This window comes from Microtus ochrogaster, chromosome 21 (assembly GCF_000317375.1).
Source record: "Microtus ochrogaster isolate Prairie Vole_2 chromosome 21, MicOch1.0, whole genome shotgun sequence".
NCBI classification, from domain to species: domain Eukaryota; kingdom Metazoa; phylum Chordata; class Mammalia; order Rodentia; family Cricetidae; genus Microtus; species Microtus ochrogaster.
Genome location: NC_022022.1, coordinates 38,687,958 through 38,703,680, shown reverse-complemented (window position 1 = coordinate 38,703,680; position 15,723 = coordinate 38,687,958). Strand labels below are relative to the sequence as shown.

At 41.0% G+C, this 15,723-nt stretch overlaps 1 protein-coding gene across 3 annotated transcripts in view; it reads right to left on the bottom strand.

Annotated features, from left to right (window-relative positions):
• Positions 1 to 15,723, bottom strand: part of Odf2l (outer dense fiber of sperm tails 2 like) — a 30,141-nt gene that overhangs the window by 8,748 nt on the left and 5,670 nt on the right. For all 3 annotated transcript variants that reach the window (XM_026784192.1, XM_013350003.2, XM_013350002.1), the window contains exons 5-12: positions 15,398 to 15,457; positions 15,208 to 15,279; positions 14,276 to 14,392; positions 10,978 to 11,163; positions 8,057 to 8,166; positions 7,073 to 7,208; positions 3,862 to 3,972; positions 1,474 to 1,578 (exon numbers count right to left, since the gene is read on the bottom strand). In XM_026784192.1, coding sequence (XP_026639993.1) covers positions 1,474 to 1,578; positions 3,862 to 3,972; positions 7,073 to 7,208; positions 8,057 to 8,166; positions 10,978 to 11,163; positions 14,276 to 14,392; positions 15,208 to 15,279; positions 15,398 to 15,457 — 897 coding nt within the window. The remainder of the gene's footprint in view (positions 1 to 1,473; positions 1,579 to 3,861; positions 3,973 to 7,072; positions 7,209 to 8,056; positions 8,167 to 10,977; positions 11,164 to 14,275; positions 14,393 to 15,207; positions 15,280 to 15,397; positions 15,458 to 15,723) is intronic.

Genomic DNA, 15,723 nt, shown 5'->3' with positions numbered 1-15,723 from the left:
TCCAGCCCTCGGGTGAGCATCCCTTCATAACTCCACAGGTCCTCCAGCCCTCGGGTGACCGTCCCTTCATAACTCATAAGTCTTCTAACTCACTAAGATCCTTTCAGTCTTGCTGGCCCAAGCAGTGTTCACCGAGCACTGCTGTAGACAGCTAACCCATCAGTTCTCACTTGGCTGAATACGGTTACTGCCCTGCCCTGTGAGCAGATCTGATCTTACCCACGGCACTCCCCTCACCTCCCGCCCTGTCTCACTGCAGCGCTTCTGTAAACTATGAAGAAGAGAGCTGTGATGCTGCTTCAAAAAGGCCACACCGCTCTGTGTAACTATAAACAGCTAAAATGTGGTATTTACGATGTTCCCATAAAGGAAACGCAAGAGGGATAACTTGCCTGAGTTGGCGACACCCACAGGTTCGGTGCAACATCTGGCCATCTTCAGAACAAGAGATAAAACCAGAATAAAGCACACCTCTGCATCCCTGGACCAGCTAAGAAGCCATGAGAAAATCAGGAAATTCAAGCAATGGCTAAGTAAAAAGAATTTCTTCTTGAAAACAACACACTTTCCTAGTTCTATAACCAGAAAACGCTGTCGGGACAACAGCTGGAAAGCCAGGTTCCTCCCCTTGTGCCTCTGAAGAGGTTTTTGACATGTTTTACTGTCCTCCCTCACAGGGAGGGGAACTTTCACAACTGTGTCCAGTGAGAGACAGACAACGTGAAATGGCATCTTCTTTGTCTGCTAAATGGCTGAGAAACAATTCTAGGAAAGGATCAGGTTCCTCATGTGGTGGCCTGGTGGCCTGCCCTGGACAACCTTGTCCTAGCAGTGATAGCTCCCTCTTAGTTCCCAACCTCTAATATGCCAGCCACGCAGCGACAGTAGCGTGGACTCCGAGCTAACACCCCGCCCTCTTAGCCAGAATCCGGTGTCCTGTGACTCTCTCACTGTTTCCTTACCAAAACAATGTGAAATCCAAAAGGGAATGTGGCTCCATCTAAAAACTAAAAATATTCACAAAAACACCATCACCTGCCAACACTGGCTTCTCCTGCTCCTGTCGCAACCGGGGGAATAAAAGGAGAGGATTTTCAAGATATCATTTTTCTTCCCAAAATGCATTTACCAGAGAAATTTTACTTTGTAATTTTTTTAGGCACAAAAAAATGTAAAAATAGAAAAAAAAAGAGACTAGTTTTCATTTTACTGCTGATAGATCTCAGTAATAAATAATTGGGCCTTTATTCCTGTGTCAAAAAAGTAAAACATTTATTCTATTTCTCAAACATGAATAACAAAAAAGATATTCTCACAAATAAACATTTCAAGAGGAAATACTGAACTCCCACAGAGACTCTGCAAGGGCCACTCCAGGCATGCACTTGGGGAATGGCGGAGAGACAGCGCGACAGTCGGGGTCAGACGGACGCACACGTGTGAAACACTGTCGTACTTCCTCTTCACACTTACCTTCTCTAACCTCTTGTTCTTGTTTCTTATTATTAGGTTATTCTCATGTAGCAAATTTTTACATCTGCTTTTTACCATTTCGGCAGCTTCTTGCAACTTTTGTACCTTAAAAAAAAAACCCACAGGCTGTAAAGTACCATGTATTATTTTAGGTATAGCATGAGAAGAAAGTTAATCATGTGTTTCCACTTACTTCACTTTGAATTCGTATTCTAAAGAACTCACCATTTCTCTCTCAGTGCTTGATGAGCATTACTCCTGGCAGGACCTCTTGGTGTCCAGTCCTAACACCCTTCCTCCTCGGTCTTCTCTGGCCTATGCTCTTGTTCTCTTGAGCTCTAACTACATCAATCTTCACTTTCAGGTCCTTGCTACTTTAAGAAACTGGTCTCTCATTTCCTCTTACACCTGTCAGAGTGGCTAAGATCAATAAAACAAGCGGCAGCTCATGGCGGCGAGGATGTGGAGTAGGGAAACACTCCTCCATTGCTGGTGGGAGTGCAAACTTGTACAGCCACTGTGGAAATCAGTGTGGCAGTTCCTCAGGAAGATGGGAATTAATCTATCTCAAGATCCAGCTATACTCTTGGGCATGTACCCAAAGGATGCTCCATCCTACCACAGAAGGAGTTGCTCAGTCACATTCATTGCTGATCTATGCATAACAGTCAGAAATTAGAAACAAGCTAGACATCCCTCACAGAAAGGGAGCGGATCTGAAAGAGACAGGGAGGAACTAGGAAAAGTGGAGGGAGAAAAGAAAACATAACCAGGATATATTATGTGGAAAAAAAACATTTTCAATGTAAGAAAAGGAAACTATCTCTCATTCCAATAATTTTCCATTTCCATCAAAATCCACCCAAGAACATAGGTGAGCTGTGCACACTGGCCAGCAGCCACAACATGGACATTCAGATGAGGCATTCTTGCTGGGGTCTTAAATCCAATCAAGCAGGTGGGTTACATTGTGCTTGGCACCACAATCCTCCAGACTCCACGTGCACCCCTACCTGCAGAACTTCAGCTGCGGATCTCAACTGGATTTTGCCACCCAACCCATCTAAATGCAGCCCCTCTTGCTTGCTAGACTTTACTCCACCTTAGGCTTTTATCTGTAATACACTTTCCTTCCTTCCTCCTTCCCACAATGTTGGGGACTCAACCCAAGGCCTCATATTTGCCAAGCAAGCAGTCTCTGACACACCCCCAGTCCATCACTATTCTTTAGTGCACACTCTTCCAATAATAGCACATTCCTTAATGACCAATTTGTGTCCCAGCACGCAAGCGTCTGAACATATGGAGTCTTTCCCACAAAGTTTTCCCTCAATATTGCATTTCCAAAACTGAAAGTTTAACTAAAACTTATCATTGGACATACATTCTATTTTAGATAAACCACTGTATGTTCTTCTGTATATCTGTGATGCATATGTGTGTGTACATATTTGCATGTGTGTGCACTTTTGTGGGGATGTCAGAGGTCAGTACTCATGTCTTCTCTATCATTTTTCTACCTTATTTTATGAAACAGGGTTTCTCATTGAAATGAGTTACTAATTTGGCTGAGCTGCTGGAGAGTGTTAACAGGAGGAGCGGGCTGCTAGCTTACAGCTGAAATAATCACACAGAAATTGTATTAATTAAATCACTGCATGGCCCATTAGCTCTAGCCTCTTATTGGCTAACTCCCACATCTTGATTAACTCATTTCTATCAAATCTGTGTTCATCACGTGACTGTGGCTTACCAGCAAGATTCTAACCTACGTCCATCTCAGGCAGGAGATTCATAGAGTCTGCTACTCTGCCCTTCTTCCCAGCATTCAGTTCTGTCTACTCCGCCTACCTAAGCTCTGCCCTATCAAAAGGCCAAGGCAGTTTCTTTATTCAACCAATGAAAGCAACACACTCGGCTTTGTAGTTGGGTCCTGGGGGTCTAAACTCAGGCCCTCATGCTTGCATGGCAACCACACTGCCAACTGAGTCATTTCACCAAACCTCATGGGTTTCTTTCCATGCATTTCATGTGGATACATTTTAATTATACATCACTTATTAGGAAAAGTAAGTACTTGGTGAGAGTTATTGTTTTAAATCAATGTCATTAAATATACTAACAAGATTCTACATTAATATTCTCATCACACCTTTGCAATCAATTTTAAATTTCCTCTTAGGAATATCTAAAATTTCTGTAAGTAGTGCTAGCACCATGAATTGGCAGGACTACCTTTATGAAGGCATGTGGGGTCTTCAGGAATGTTTGAGATGTGCTGTACTATGTTACAGATATTTATTCCATCTCTTCAGTTCTGTCAGTTCGAAACACAGTGTTTTAAGTCATCTATGGATTTTAGTAAACATTAAAACATATGCAAGTCACCTGAGTTTTATAGACGTCAATGAGAGTTTTCTGTTGTTTTTCTACTTCCTGCAACTCCACAAGTTCATTTTCAACAGAAACAACTTCATCCTTCAAAGCATCAAGTGTACTCTAGAAAGAAATTCATGATTGATGGGAGTTTTTCAGTCAACAGAACATTATAATCCATGTTGAAGAATTATTAGAGCATAGCTCATTCATCAACATCAATGAAATAATCATTTTGATGGCATGTAATTGCCACTTAAAATTAATGACTCATACTCATGAATAATTTCATCAGTACACAGGACAGATTTTTTTTTAAATTACTGACAAATAAAAGAAAGCTTAAATTAAGTTGTGTTCCAAATAAAAAGAATCAATAACGTTGACATGTCAAGTTTTCCACATTCATTTAACACTTTTCAATCTCAACTAAATGTATGACAGCTGGAGGGCATATGACAGTGTTAAGTCAAAACTCACAGGGCAGCAGGACATGGTGGCCCTGACTATAAACCCAACACTTACAAGGCACAGGCAGGGGAAGTACTGCAAGGTGCAGGCCAGCAGAGGCCATTTAATAAAACCCAGTCTCAAAGTTAAAAACAGAAATACAAAACCTTATCTGAGAGAGTAAACAGAAAAGACCAAACAATTTATAAATGACACTAAGTGAACAACATCTGTGCTTACTGCATATTGAAACATATAAAGAATCACATTATCAAGACACTAAGAACAAAGAGACAGCAGAAAAGGAAAAGAAAAACACATACACAACACAGTATATGATCAAGGCTGGGTTTTACAACACTGGGGAAAACGTGGGCTGTAAACAAATCTTGGATAACCTGCAACTGCTAGAGAAACTGGCTAACCACCTGCCTTGGTCCACTGCCACGGAAGCATCAAATGAATTAAATGCTTGTATATAAAGATAGGAAAGAAGATCCCGACAAACCATGTGTGGCTTTAGAACAGCAGTCTCTTATGAGATGTGAAGGCTGGCAAGGATACGCTCCTCATATGCATGCCAGTCAGTCTTCCACAGCTTCACAGACACTAGTGTAAGGCAGACCGGGCAAGAGGCCGGGAGCCCTATTACTCATAGCAGAAGCAGCAAAACCATAGGGATTGCCTTAATTTCCTAAGGCACACTCTAATGGGTAAGACAAAGGAGCTGATGACAACTGCATATGGATCGGGATGTATTAGAAGAAAGCAAAGTCCAAAAACTCATGTCTGTTCTTTTTACGAAAGAAAACTACTGGTATGTCCTGAGGATGTTGTCCTCATCAGCCTTGACTGTTAACAGAGCCTACAGTCAACCGAAGGACCGCTCATTCAGGCTGGCCTGCGGGGATATCTGTAAGGGTTGTCTTGATTATTAATTGATGAAGGACAGCCCAGCCCATTGTAGGCAGCACCACTCCCCAGGCAGGTGGTTCTGAGCTTTATAAAAAAAAAAATCTAGCCCCCCGCCCCCAAAAGCTGAATAAGAACAGAGACTGAAAACAAAGTATCAATCCAGGCCAGTAACTCATTAGTCCAATCAGCAGTGTACCCTGAACCCAAGAAAATGGAAAAGGAGGGGAGAGAGAGCATTCCAAAGAACCAAGACATGAAGAAAACATACCTCTACAAGTGTGTATAAAATCCTTTTTTCTTCTTCTTTCCGTGTGTGTGTGTGTGTGTGTGTGTGTGTGTGTGTGTGTGTGTTTCAAGACACTAGCTGTCCTAGAACTATAGCTCTGTAGACCAGGCTAGCCTCAAACATGCAGAGATTCACCTGCCTCTGCCTCCCAAGGGCTTAGACTAAAGGTGTGCGCCACCACTACCCAGCGCATATGAACCCTTAAGACAGCAAAGACAAAGGAATATTCTGAAAATCCAACGTAAATTTGAACTAGCATTTCCACAGAATAATAATCAGCCTAGTAACAGATTGTTTTCTATTAACAACTCTAACTACAAGAGACCCTCTCCCTGGGATGTTGTATCTACTTGAAGGCAGGCAAATGAAGGCAGAATAAAGGTATTTTCAGACATAAAAAGGTATATTCCAAACCTTTTTAGATGAACTTCTTCCAAGTTAAAAATCTTGAACAATATATCCTAACAAAATGAGAGATACTAACTAAGCTAGGCAGTGCAGGCTCAAGGAGGAGAGGGGAGAGGCAGCCATGACATGCCAGGACACCTGGAGACCAGCCCACCGAGGAGCTCCTGCACATGGCATGAGTGGAGACGGGTTTCCAGGAACACAAATATGAAACAGAACTTCTGGAATTTTCATCTTTTAAGAAATGGAGCATTTTCTTTTCTTTGCATTAGAAACACACTTGTTTCCTTTTCTTGAAATGATTATGACCATGGGATGTTTAAAATTATGTTCATATTAGGAAAATTTTGGTGGACTTTTTAGGCATTTATTGATGGATTTAAAAAAAAATGACAGGATTCCAGACTTTGAATTTAGTAAGTGTTGAAGTTCCCTTGGCCAGGGGATGGGGGTGGGGTTGACATCCAAATCTTTCCTGCTCTTTCTAAACTTCTATTTCTGTTTCTAGAACATGGATCTTGTAGAATTTTGTGATAATTGCATGGCTCAAAGGCTTCTTTCCTGAGTTCTGTTTTGTGGAGTCCCATCCAGCCACAGGAGCGTCTGTGTCTAAGAACTCAGGCTCCTCTTTCCTCACAAAGTCCAAACTCTTCCTTGCCCATCCCTTCCCTGGGACACACATAAACCAGTCACTCCTGGGACTTGGCTCAGCTGCAAATTCTTTCTGGTTATAAAGCAGCCAAGTACATACTTTTGGGTTCCAAATAGACCTGGCCTGATGGTGTGTCATATGGGGACCACGACACCTACAGATAGCTCTGTGCAGTAGAACTAATGCAGCTCTGGATGCTCCACAGCTAAAATTGTTTCAAAGTTGAGACAAAGAGAGAGTTGTTCAGCCTCATAAGCCTTGCTTTGCCCTGCTAGATGCAATTTAAACTTATTTTTGCATTCTCACTAAAAACCTTAAAACTTATATACACGAACACAGACATTATCTGTGTATCTAGAAATTATTTATCTTAATAATACAAAATCATGAGAAACATGAAACACAAAACAATACATGAGCATCATCCAATAATTTTTTACTCCAAGCTACTGCTACTAAGTATGTACACACACACACACACACACACACACACACACACACACACACACTACCTTTAATTTCACATTTTCAATATTTAGGGCTTCATTTTCATCTTCAAGTGAGTGAAGTTTTCTAAGAATTTCTTCACAAGATTTCTTTCCATGAGTTTCCATTTTCTTCAAATCTTCCATAAGATTAATGATTTGCCTTTATAAAAGAAGCAAAAGTATGGAAAATTTCACTCAGAGAACAGATAGATGATGAATGGTTTGGAAGTCATTCTGGTAGGGTGCACTGGTTAAAATGGAGAAGGTACGGGAAGGCGGCAGGATGGACGGAGCAAGAGAGCAGAAACAGGAGTACCAGGGGCTGTGCTCGAAGCAGCCAGGATTAGAAAGACTCACCTACTGATGACGCCATCTACCATCGCCCACAGGATGCATGTCTGCCTGTCCTTCTCACACACACACATGCAAACACACACACACACACACACACACACACACACGCACACACACACACACACACACACGAAGACTAGTTTAAAGGAAGGATCAGGGGAGGCAGTGACACCTCATCTTTAGAAGCAAATTACCTGTTTGTTTTCCATGATAAAACACAAGAGCACAAAATCAAAACTCAGAGCAAACCTTAGGGTTCGCTACTGTCCCTTAGCAGCAGTGCCAACGAACAAGATGTTCACATTTTGCTCATTAACTTTCTCCATTACACACTTTAGTCCCTTGGATTAAGGAATAATAATTTTTAGAATTGTGAAACACTTATGTTTTAAAATTTGTTTTGTTCATATCCTTGCTTAATTGACAAACATCACTTCACTTCTACTTGGAACGAAGTATCTATTTATAAGTTTTGCTTTTGAAATGGGAATAGCAATGTGAGCTAAGGGGTAAGCTCTGGTTTCTATTGGAGGAAGAACAGCTTAGTTACTACCAACAGCACCTTTACCACACACAGAAGAGCCAAGACACGCAGTGTTAGGGAACAATCAAGTCGCCTCTCATTAGACAATGACAATCTAAATTCTTGCTTACTTTTTCATTGTTTCGATCTGAACTTCCAGCTCGGTTTTTTCTATTACAATTTTCTCATAATGACTCTTCCAGGCATTGGAAGCTGAAACCGTTTCAGACAACTTGGCTTCCTAAAAATACATAAAGCATTCATCTTGTAACTTAAAAGTGTTTTTCACAGGTTTTAGACACAAATATACTGTAAATAGGAAAACACTCTTCCAGCAAAGCATGCAACTTTTCTTGTAGAGAAACTAGGTGTGCAGCTTCAAATATAAGAAAATTTTGAATAAGCGTTAATAAAAATTACTTTATGTACACACAGTAAAGTTCCAATTTACTATTTTATGATGTTGATGTGACTAGTTTTCAGTAATATTTCACAATTAACAAAATAATTTCTATTTTACTTATGAATGCATCTTCATTTTCCATTCTTGACACAGAAGAGCTAACAACCACCTCCATACGAGAAGAGGGTTTCCCACAACACACAGAAACTCCTGCAACTCCACAGCATCTCCGAACGAGCCTTATTCGTCTGTCTAGAGGTCACCCATCAGCTTGCCAACACTGCTACTGTGCAGAGAGGAGCAACAGTGGCTCAGCCAGCTTGAATGTGAGATCCACAAAGGAGAATTTTGTCTGTTTTCTTCATCACTGCTTGCAGAGTTTTGAATGGTGCCAGGAACACACAGTAAATGCCAATGGCTCTTTGAACCACTCTGTGGCTTTGTCCACAATCTACAGAGAAGCAAACTCACTAGTTATAAGAATGCCAGCTACCCATGAATCAGAGGACCCACAAATAGTTTGAATAGCAGTTAACATACTATTTTCCTCTGTCCTTCTATCATTCATTCATAGAAAAGAGTTTATTGGTCATCTACTATGTACAAGACATTGTCTATGTTTATTACACTGAAGGTTAGTATCTTATTTCATATATTGTACAAAATAAATTTTTATATAAATTATGAAGTAAGAGATGGCTATAACATATATTATAAAGTCAGTCCCTATTATAATATATAATACAAGATACTGAGGAATTAAATCCATCGAAAGAATGTATATATTAGGTATGTAAAGCTCTCACTGCTTCTTTCACCTGTCCTTATGGAAAGACACAGAGCAAGAGCCCCTCGCCTCCCTCCGCACTGGAATGCTGCTGAACTCGCACTACGGCAGCCTCCTGATTACTGCAGACCTCACAGACCCTTCCTAAGCCCCTCCTTGATTCCCCTGTACTGTATTATTGCATGCACATGCATGGCAAACCAAATAAGAATTCAATAAAATGTCTCACTGCTCATTTGTGTTTCAAGCTTAAGACATCCTTGAGGAGGGAGGATAGTAAAACATGAGATAGTGGCGGTATGAAATAAATACCATAGAATTCAGACATCACTATAAGGAACTGTTAAAGGGCTGCTACTCAGTGGGTAGTAAGGGGAGGCCATCTCTGGAGAGAAGGCAGTTGAAAAGGGGAAAAGAACCAGAGGCAGCAGCTCCACCACTGAGAGGCACAGAGGACACAGACAGCACAGAGCAACCCCATCTGGTTTCTCACACATGTCCCTACAATCACAAGGTGAGCAGAGCTAGTATGCCCTAGTTTACAGAGATGAAGGGCAGAGAGGCTGAACGCCTCTGTAGAGTGCCCAGGGCTAACCAGTGCAGGAGTCTTTCCAAACTGGCGCGGCTTCTGGCAGTGCTAACTCAATGGGAAAGCCAAGAGCGTCATGCCAGGACTGGTGTCCACCACTCCAAGCATCTGTAGGTATTCAGCCTGGTTACAACCTTGCAGGGGCTGAGCCTAGTCTTCAATTCAATATCCAGTTATACTCAAGTGTGTATAAATTAAATATTAGAGCCTTAAAATGGTGACATTTGACCTTATAAAATATTAACTTGTTTTGTTTGTACAAGCTTTTATACAAGTCTGTTTTCATTTCCCAAAGCCACTAACAAATCTATAAGCCGTAGCATACGTTCTTAAGAGGTGGGATACCAGTGAGCCACAGAAACAATGAATATTTTAATGGTTGGCAACTGAATAAGAATAATGATTTGTCAAGAAGAACAAAGTCCTAAGTCCATTTTTCAGCTCTGTGTTATACTCAAAGATATCTTTCACATGTTTTGTTTACGTCAGCATATGGCTTCAAATGCATTACAGAGGTTAAATGAAGTGAATTACTGAATAAAGTCATATGGTCTAATAACATAAATCAGCATTTTCCAAACTGATATTTCTCAGAACCACTTCCAAGAGCTGCTTTGTGGGTACAAGAAGAGTTCTGTGGTTAAGTGTGGGAAATTCCTACTTCCATGCTCTCATTCCTGCCTTCTGAGAGCCTTTTCAGGGCCTTTAATATGTTAATATGCACTGTAACTTTCCAGTGGGCAAGATGGAGGAAGCCTTACTCTTAGCTAGCCATAAAAGCTTTTGGGGTGTGTGTGTGTGTGTGTGTGTGTGTGTTTGTGTGTGTGTGTGTGTGTTGGGGGGGGGGAGCCTGGTATACATTTACATTTCCTTACAGTAAACATCAAAAGTGCTATATAATTCAAATGTTGTATTTTATTATACATCATATTTCAAAATAAAAGTATAAAGCAAAAAATTGAGCAAATTTCTATAGCATTTATAGTAAGATGGGTAAGAATGATACCATTATCTAAAGCTTCACAATATTAACTATGCTATCTAACTATGCTATCTACCTATACTGTCTAACTAACTATGCTATCTATGCTACGTACCTATTCTGTTTAACTAACTATGCTATCTACCTATTCTGTCTAACTATACTATCTAACTATGCTACATACCTATTCTGTCTAACTATGCTATCTAACTAACTATGCTATGCACCTATTCTAAGTAACTCTGGTATTTAAATGCCTGCAGCATCTTACACAAGGATGTGCACACTCACCTGATCTCTGATCTGGGAAGTGAGGAGTTCAATGTCCCCTGTAAAGTGCTTTAGCCGTTGTCTGTAAATTTTTGAAGCTTTTTGCAGAGCCGCAGCTTTCTGCCGACTTGCTTCTTTGACGGCTACAGCCTCCTGCTTATTCATTTTCACCTGCAAGTTCCACTTGGCTATTTGAGCTTCCAAGCTCTAAAAAATAATAAAAGCAATTAAATTATATGAAAGCTTCAATGTATAATGTTGCAAAAACACATGCCACCTTCCACACAAATTTTATCTAAACAACTAATTATGAATAGTTAAAAAGTTAAACAGTGATAAGAGGTGACATAGCCAAAACTTCCTGTAGCAAGTTAAAAAATGAAAACTCAAAATATTGCAGTATACATAAAACTAATGTGCTTTGACTAGAGAGGCTAATATTTGTGATTGTGCCCCAAAAAATCAGCTTCCTTAAAGCCCCAATGATAAGACATCATTTAGCTCATGTATGAAATACAACACTGAACAGCTGAATACATGATCTTAACCCTAGGTATGTAAGGCTCAAAAAGAACTGGTAGCTTGACAAACACACAGGAGTGCCTCAGGGGACAAGATGTGCAGGGCTTGGAAGACGAAGACAGGTAAGCAGAGACCTGATGGCCAATCTTAACTCTAGGATCAAAGGTATCCGCTGATACTAGGAAGGTATAACCAGGAGAGTAACTCATGAAACGAACGACTCCATGGCCAGGCAGTGTAGATAAATCACTGGCTACCAAGTCCACACAGTCTGACGAAGCAGGTCAAACGAGTGTCTACAGGCAGGCTTGCAGCCACTGAGTGGGACAGTGCCAATGGCAGGACCGGTTCCTGACACACGCTGCATAAAACATGAGGGCTACTCTGGCGTGACTACTGTTACGTTGTCCCTTCAGATTATCCCAAGTATCCGAGCATCAAGTGCTCTGTGTAAATATTAATGAATATTAAGTATGTAAGAACTAATGACTAGAGAGTGTTATGCTTTTGTATGTTTAAAATTACATACATGTTAAATCTGATATCACAGAAGCCATGCTTGATGCTTCATTGCCTGGGGCAGTAATTTCAACTAAAAATAAATTTAAGATACACAGTAGTAGACAGGCTTTTCTACATGACCCTGCAACCAATAAAAGCTATGGCTCCCTTCACTTTCTCCAGCATAACTAAGAAGCATGTCTGGATTTCATCTCTGCAGACTGGCTAGGTAAACTCTAAAGCAGCAACTACCTCTTCAGCTGCCTCTACAAATCTATCTTAAACAGACAAAAAAAAGTGGCATGGAGCACTAGAATAAAAGGGAAAAAACAAGCTAGAAGGTCAAGACCATGTGTGAGCAAGGACCAGTCCACAAGGAACGCACCAGTCATTCCCCCATATGGCCACACGGTGTCACCACCACACTACGCTGTTTTTGCATTTACTTAAAGACGTCTTAGAAAATTAAGAGATGAGACCCAGTATCATCTCAAAATGGGGATGCCACAGCAGAGCTCTGGATTTTAGCCTCGTGTTCTGCCTCCAGATTGATCAAGTAGATTTTAAAAGCAAAAAATATTGCTAAAACTTCTATTAGAAAATAACTCATTATTTCATTTAGCGCTAAGAAAACATCCTCAGCTGCCATTTGAGGGCACTAGACTGTGAAAGACAATCTGAAGTGGACTGGCAAGTTAGGTCGCACTGTTGCCTGCGGTGCCTACACAGCCCTGGGACGCTCACCGGCCTGTGTCCTCACCCATGCAGAGGCAAGAGGACCCAGCACGGCTACGGCGGGAGGTTCTGGGAGGAACAGGTACTGAGAAGGAATGACTCCTTCCTACTAACAGAGTCCAGGAAAGGGGACTTCAGTAGGCTATCACTACTGACACTGCCAGACGCTGATGGCCAGGGTTAAACTGAAAGCAACACTGAACATCAGGCATCTAGGGAAGGGGGTGGTAAGGACGGGGAGGGGGTGATAAGGACAGAAAAGAGATAGCAGAAGCCAGGGGGAGCGTAATCAGAATATACCAGACACAAGTATGAAATTGCCAAAGAACAAAATTAATTTTAAAAAATTACATCTTCCATAAACCTGCTTAATGCCCTTAGAAAGGCAAAAGTTCTTTGCCACTGAAGGACAAGCAGGTGCTACAGGTTGCAGACATCTTCTGGATTCCGGACAAGAACTAGCTGAGGTCTACCTAGACATCCTCACCCTTGGTCTGCAGAAGTCTCTGGAGGTAGGAACACTGTTGCTTTTCCTTTGGCAAAAAGTAAGACAGTGGTCCAATTAGGTTGTGACACATAGCAGCACCCTCAGGCTCTGACCTCAAAACGACTGTGGCTTGGACACCTTTCTAAACCAAGCCTTCTTTCTCACTGCACAAATACAAAGGGAGCTGCTCAGTGCTATAAACACAAAACTAAGCTCTTTCCCAATTTCTGTAACTGGCAGCAAAAGAAACAACTTACTGATTGCCTATTAGATACATGTGAGAATACCCTAAAAGGCTACCTGGGCATGGAAAAAGACCAGAATGCTCTGCAGCCAAATGGTAACAATCGTTTCAGTGTCCTTAAGCTATTTTAACTTATGTTTTCATAAGTTACAAAAGTGTCCATTGTAAACACAAAGTAACTGTACGATGAGGAAGATTTAAAGTCTCTGCTGGGATAATCTTTCTGTATACTATGTGACGACATGTCTCTGTTCAACCTCACCCGCCTAAGGCACCTTCTGATTGATTTAATAAAGAGTTAAATGGCCATCAGCTAGGCAGGAGAGGACAGGCAGGACTTCCAGGCAGAGACAGGAACTCTGGGAAAGAATCTGAAACGGAAGATTGGTCAGTTGGATGCAGAGGAAGTTGGACAGATGGTACTAAGGAGAGGTAATGGGCCATGTGGCAGACTGTAGATTAATATAAATTAATTGTATTAATGATAACTTAAGAGCGAGTTGGGTTAATTTAAGTTTTAAGAGCTAGTTGGGAATAAGCCTAAGCTAAGGGCAAGCTTTCACAATTAATAACAAGTTTCCATATCATTATTAGAGAACTAGTAATATAAAGAAAGACATTCTTCCTAGATTGAAATATAAAGAGAAACATTTTCATACAGTGATCTGAACCTACATATTCAGAAGGTTAGATTTCCATTCAGTGTTTTCCACAGAAACACAAAAATCACATACTTTTATTATCACTGAATTCCACAATTAAACAAGGCTGTTAAAAGTTAGATTTTTCATTCACTTTATTCCTGAGACTATAAAATGGGTATTCATAACCTTTACGTGTTCTTTTAACTTATCGTTCTCAGCCTCCCTTTTCTGAATTTGGAGGTGTAGACGATCATGTACCACTTTGACTGACTGAGAAAACCGGTTTGCTTTCAAAGCACTTTCCTGTAACAGAAAAGAAAGATGATGATAATAACTACAGTGTCCCTTTGTCTTTGTTAGAGCCCAGAGTTTGACTGCAGCTGAGCAGACACTGAAGCAGGGCACTCCTCTCATATAAAACTGCAGGTAAAGCTCCCAGTGACTTCTGATTTTCTCCTACAAACCTTCCCATCTCTCCTCCCAAGTAAAACTTAAAGTCTGTGCAATATGTTCCTCCATATAACAAAACTATTTAATTTTTCCAAAGAAACGAAAATGTCAATGTACAGTTCTAAGATGTGCATGTGTATATGGCAGGTGTTGTCAGCTGTGGACAGGTCTAGAGACACATACATACACACGCACAAATATGACGTGTGTGGGATCACAGGACGACTTTGGATGTCATCTTCAGGACCATGATCCAGCTCCTGCGACTGGCCCCTCACTGCCCTGGAGCTCACCAGCTAGTCTGGCTGGCCAGCCAGCTCCAGGGATCCCCCCGCCTCTCCCTTTCCAGGGCCAGAATTACAAGGGTTCTGGGGACTAAGCTCAGGCTGTGCTCTTCTGACTGGCCCATCGCCCAACCCAGCACAGAATTTGTGGTGGCTTACGCCAAGTAGCCTAAGCAGCACAAAACTAAACTAAACTAAAACTTAAACAGAAAACTTAAAAAGTTAAGGTGCTCTATTTGATACATAAAAATCAACACTGATCTAAACTGCCAAAACATCTTCAATTGTGCTCATAACTGAGGATTTGAGAGCAGGGTGGGAGGAAGAGAAAGGGGTCAATACTGACAAAATAGAAGTTAAGGTTAAAAATCAGAATGCGTTTACCTTTTCATTCTGAAACAGACATGAAAGCTCTTGGATATAGGTGTCTTTTTCAAGCACCTTCTTCTTAAGACTCTTCAGGAAATACAAAGAATGAGAAATTCAGAACGTGAATAATGCCAGCTAATAACACACAGTATACAAAGACGCCAAAAGCGTCACAAAGAACGGCTGTCAAGTGGAAAACACTCACAGTGTTCTCACTCTCGTTGTCACTGAGGTCCTTCAACAAGCTGGGCGGGCTCTCTCCCGTCTGTGAGGGAGAGATGCAGAAGACCAGTGTTTAAAACCACACATGTCTGTTTTAAGCATGATTACTGTCAAGTCTGGGAGCTCATTTTCTACCGATATCAACTCTGCAAGAAGCTTGCAAATATTTTCTCCTATTCTGTAGACTGTCTCCATGCTGTTATCTTACTTTATTTAGAAGCTTTTTAGTTTGATGTAATCACATTTATATATTTTGCTGTGTTTTCTGTATCTTTAAAAAAAAACACACGACATGGGAGCACACGGCAC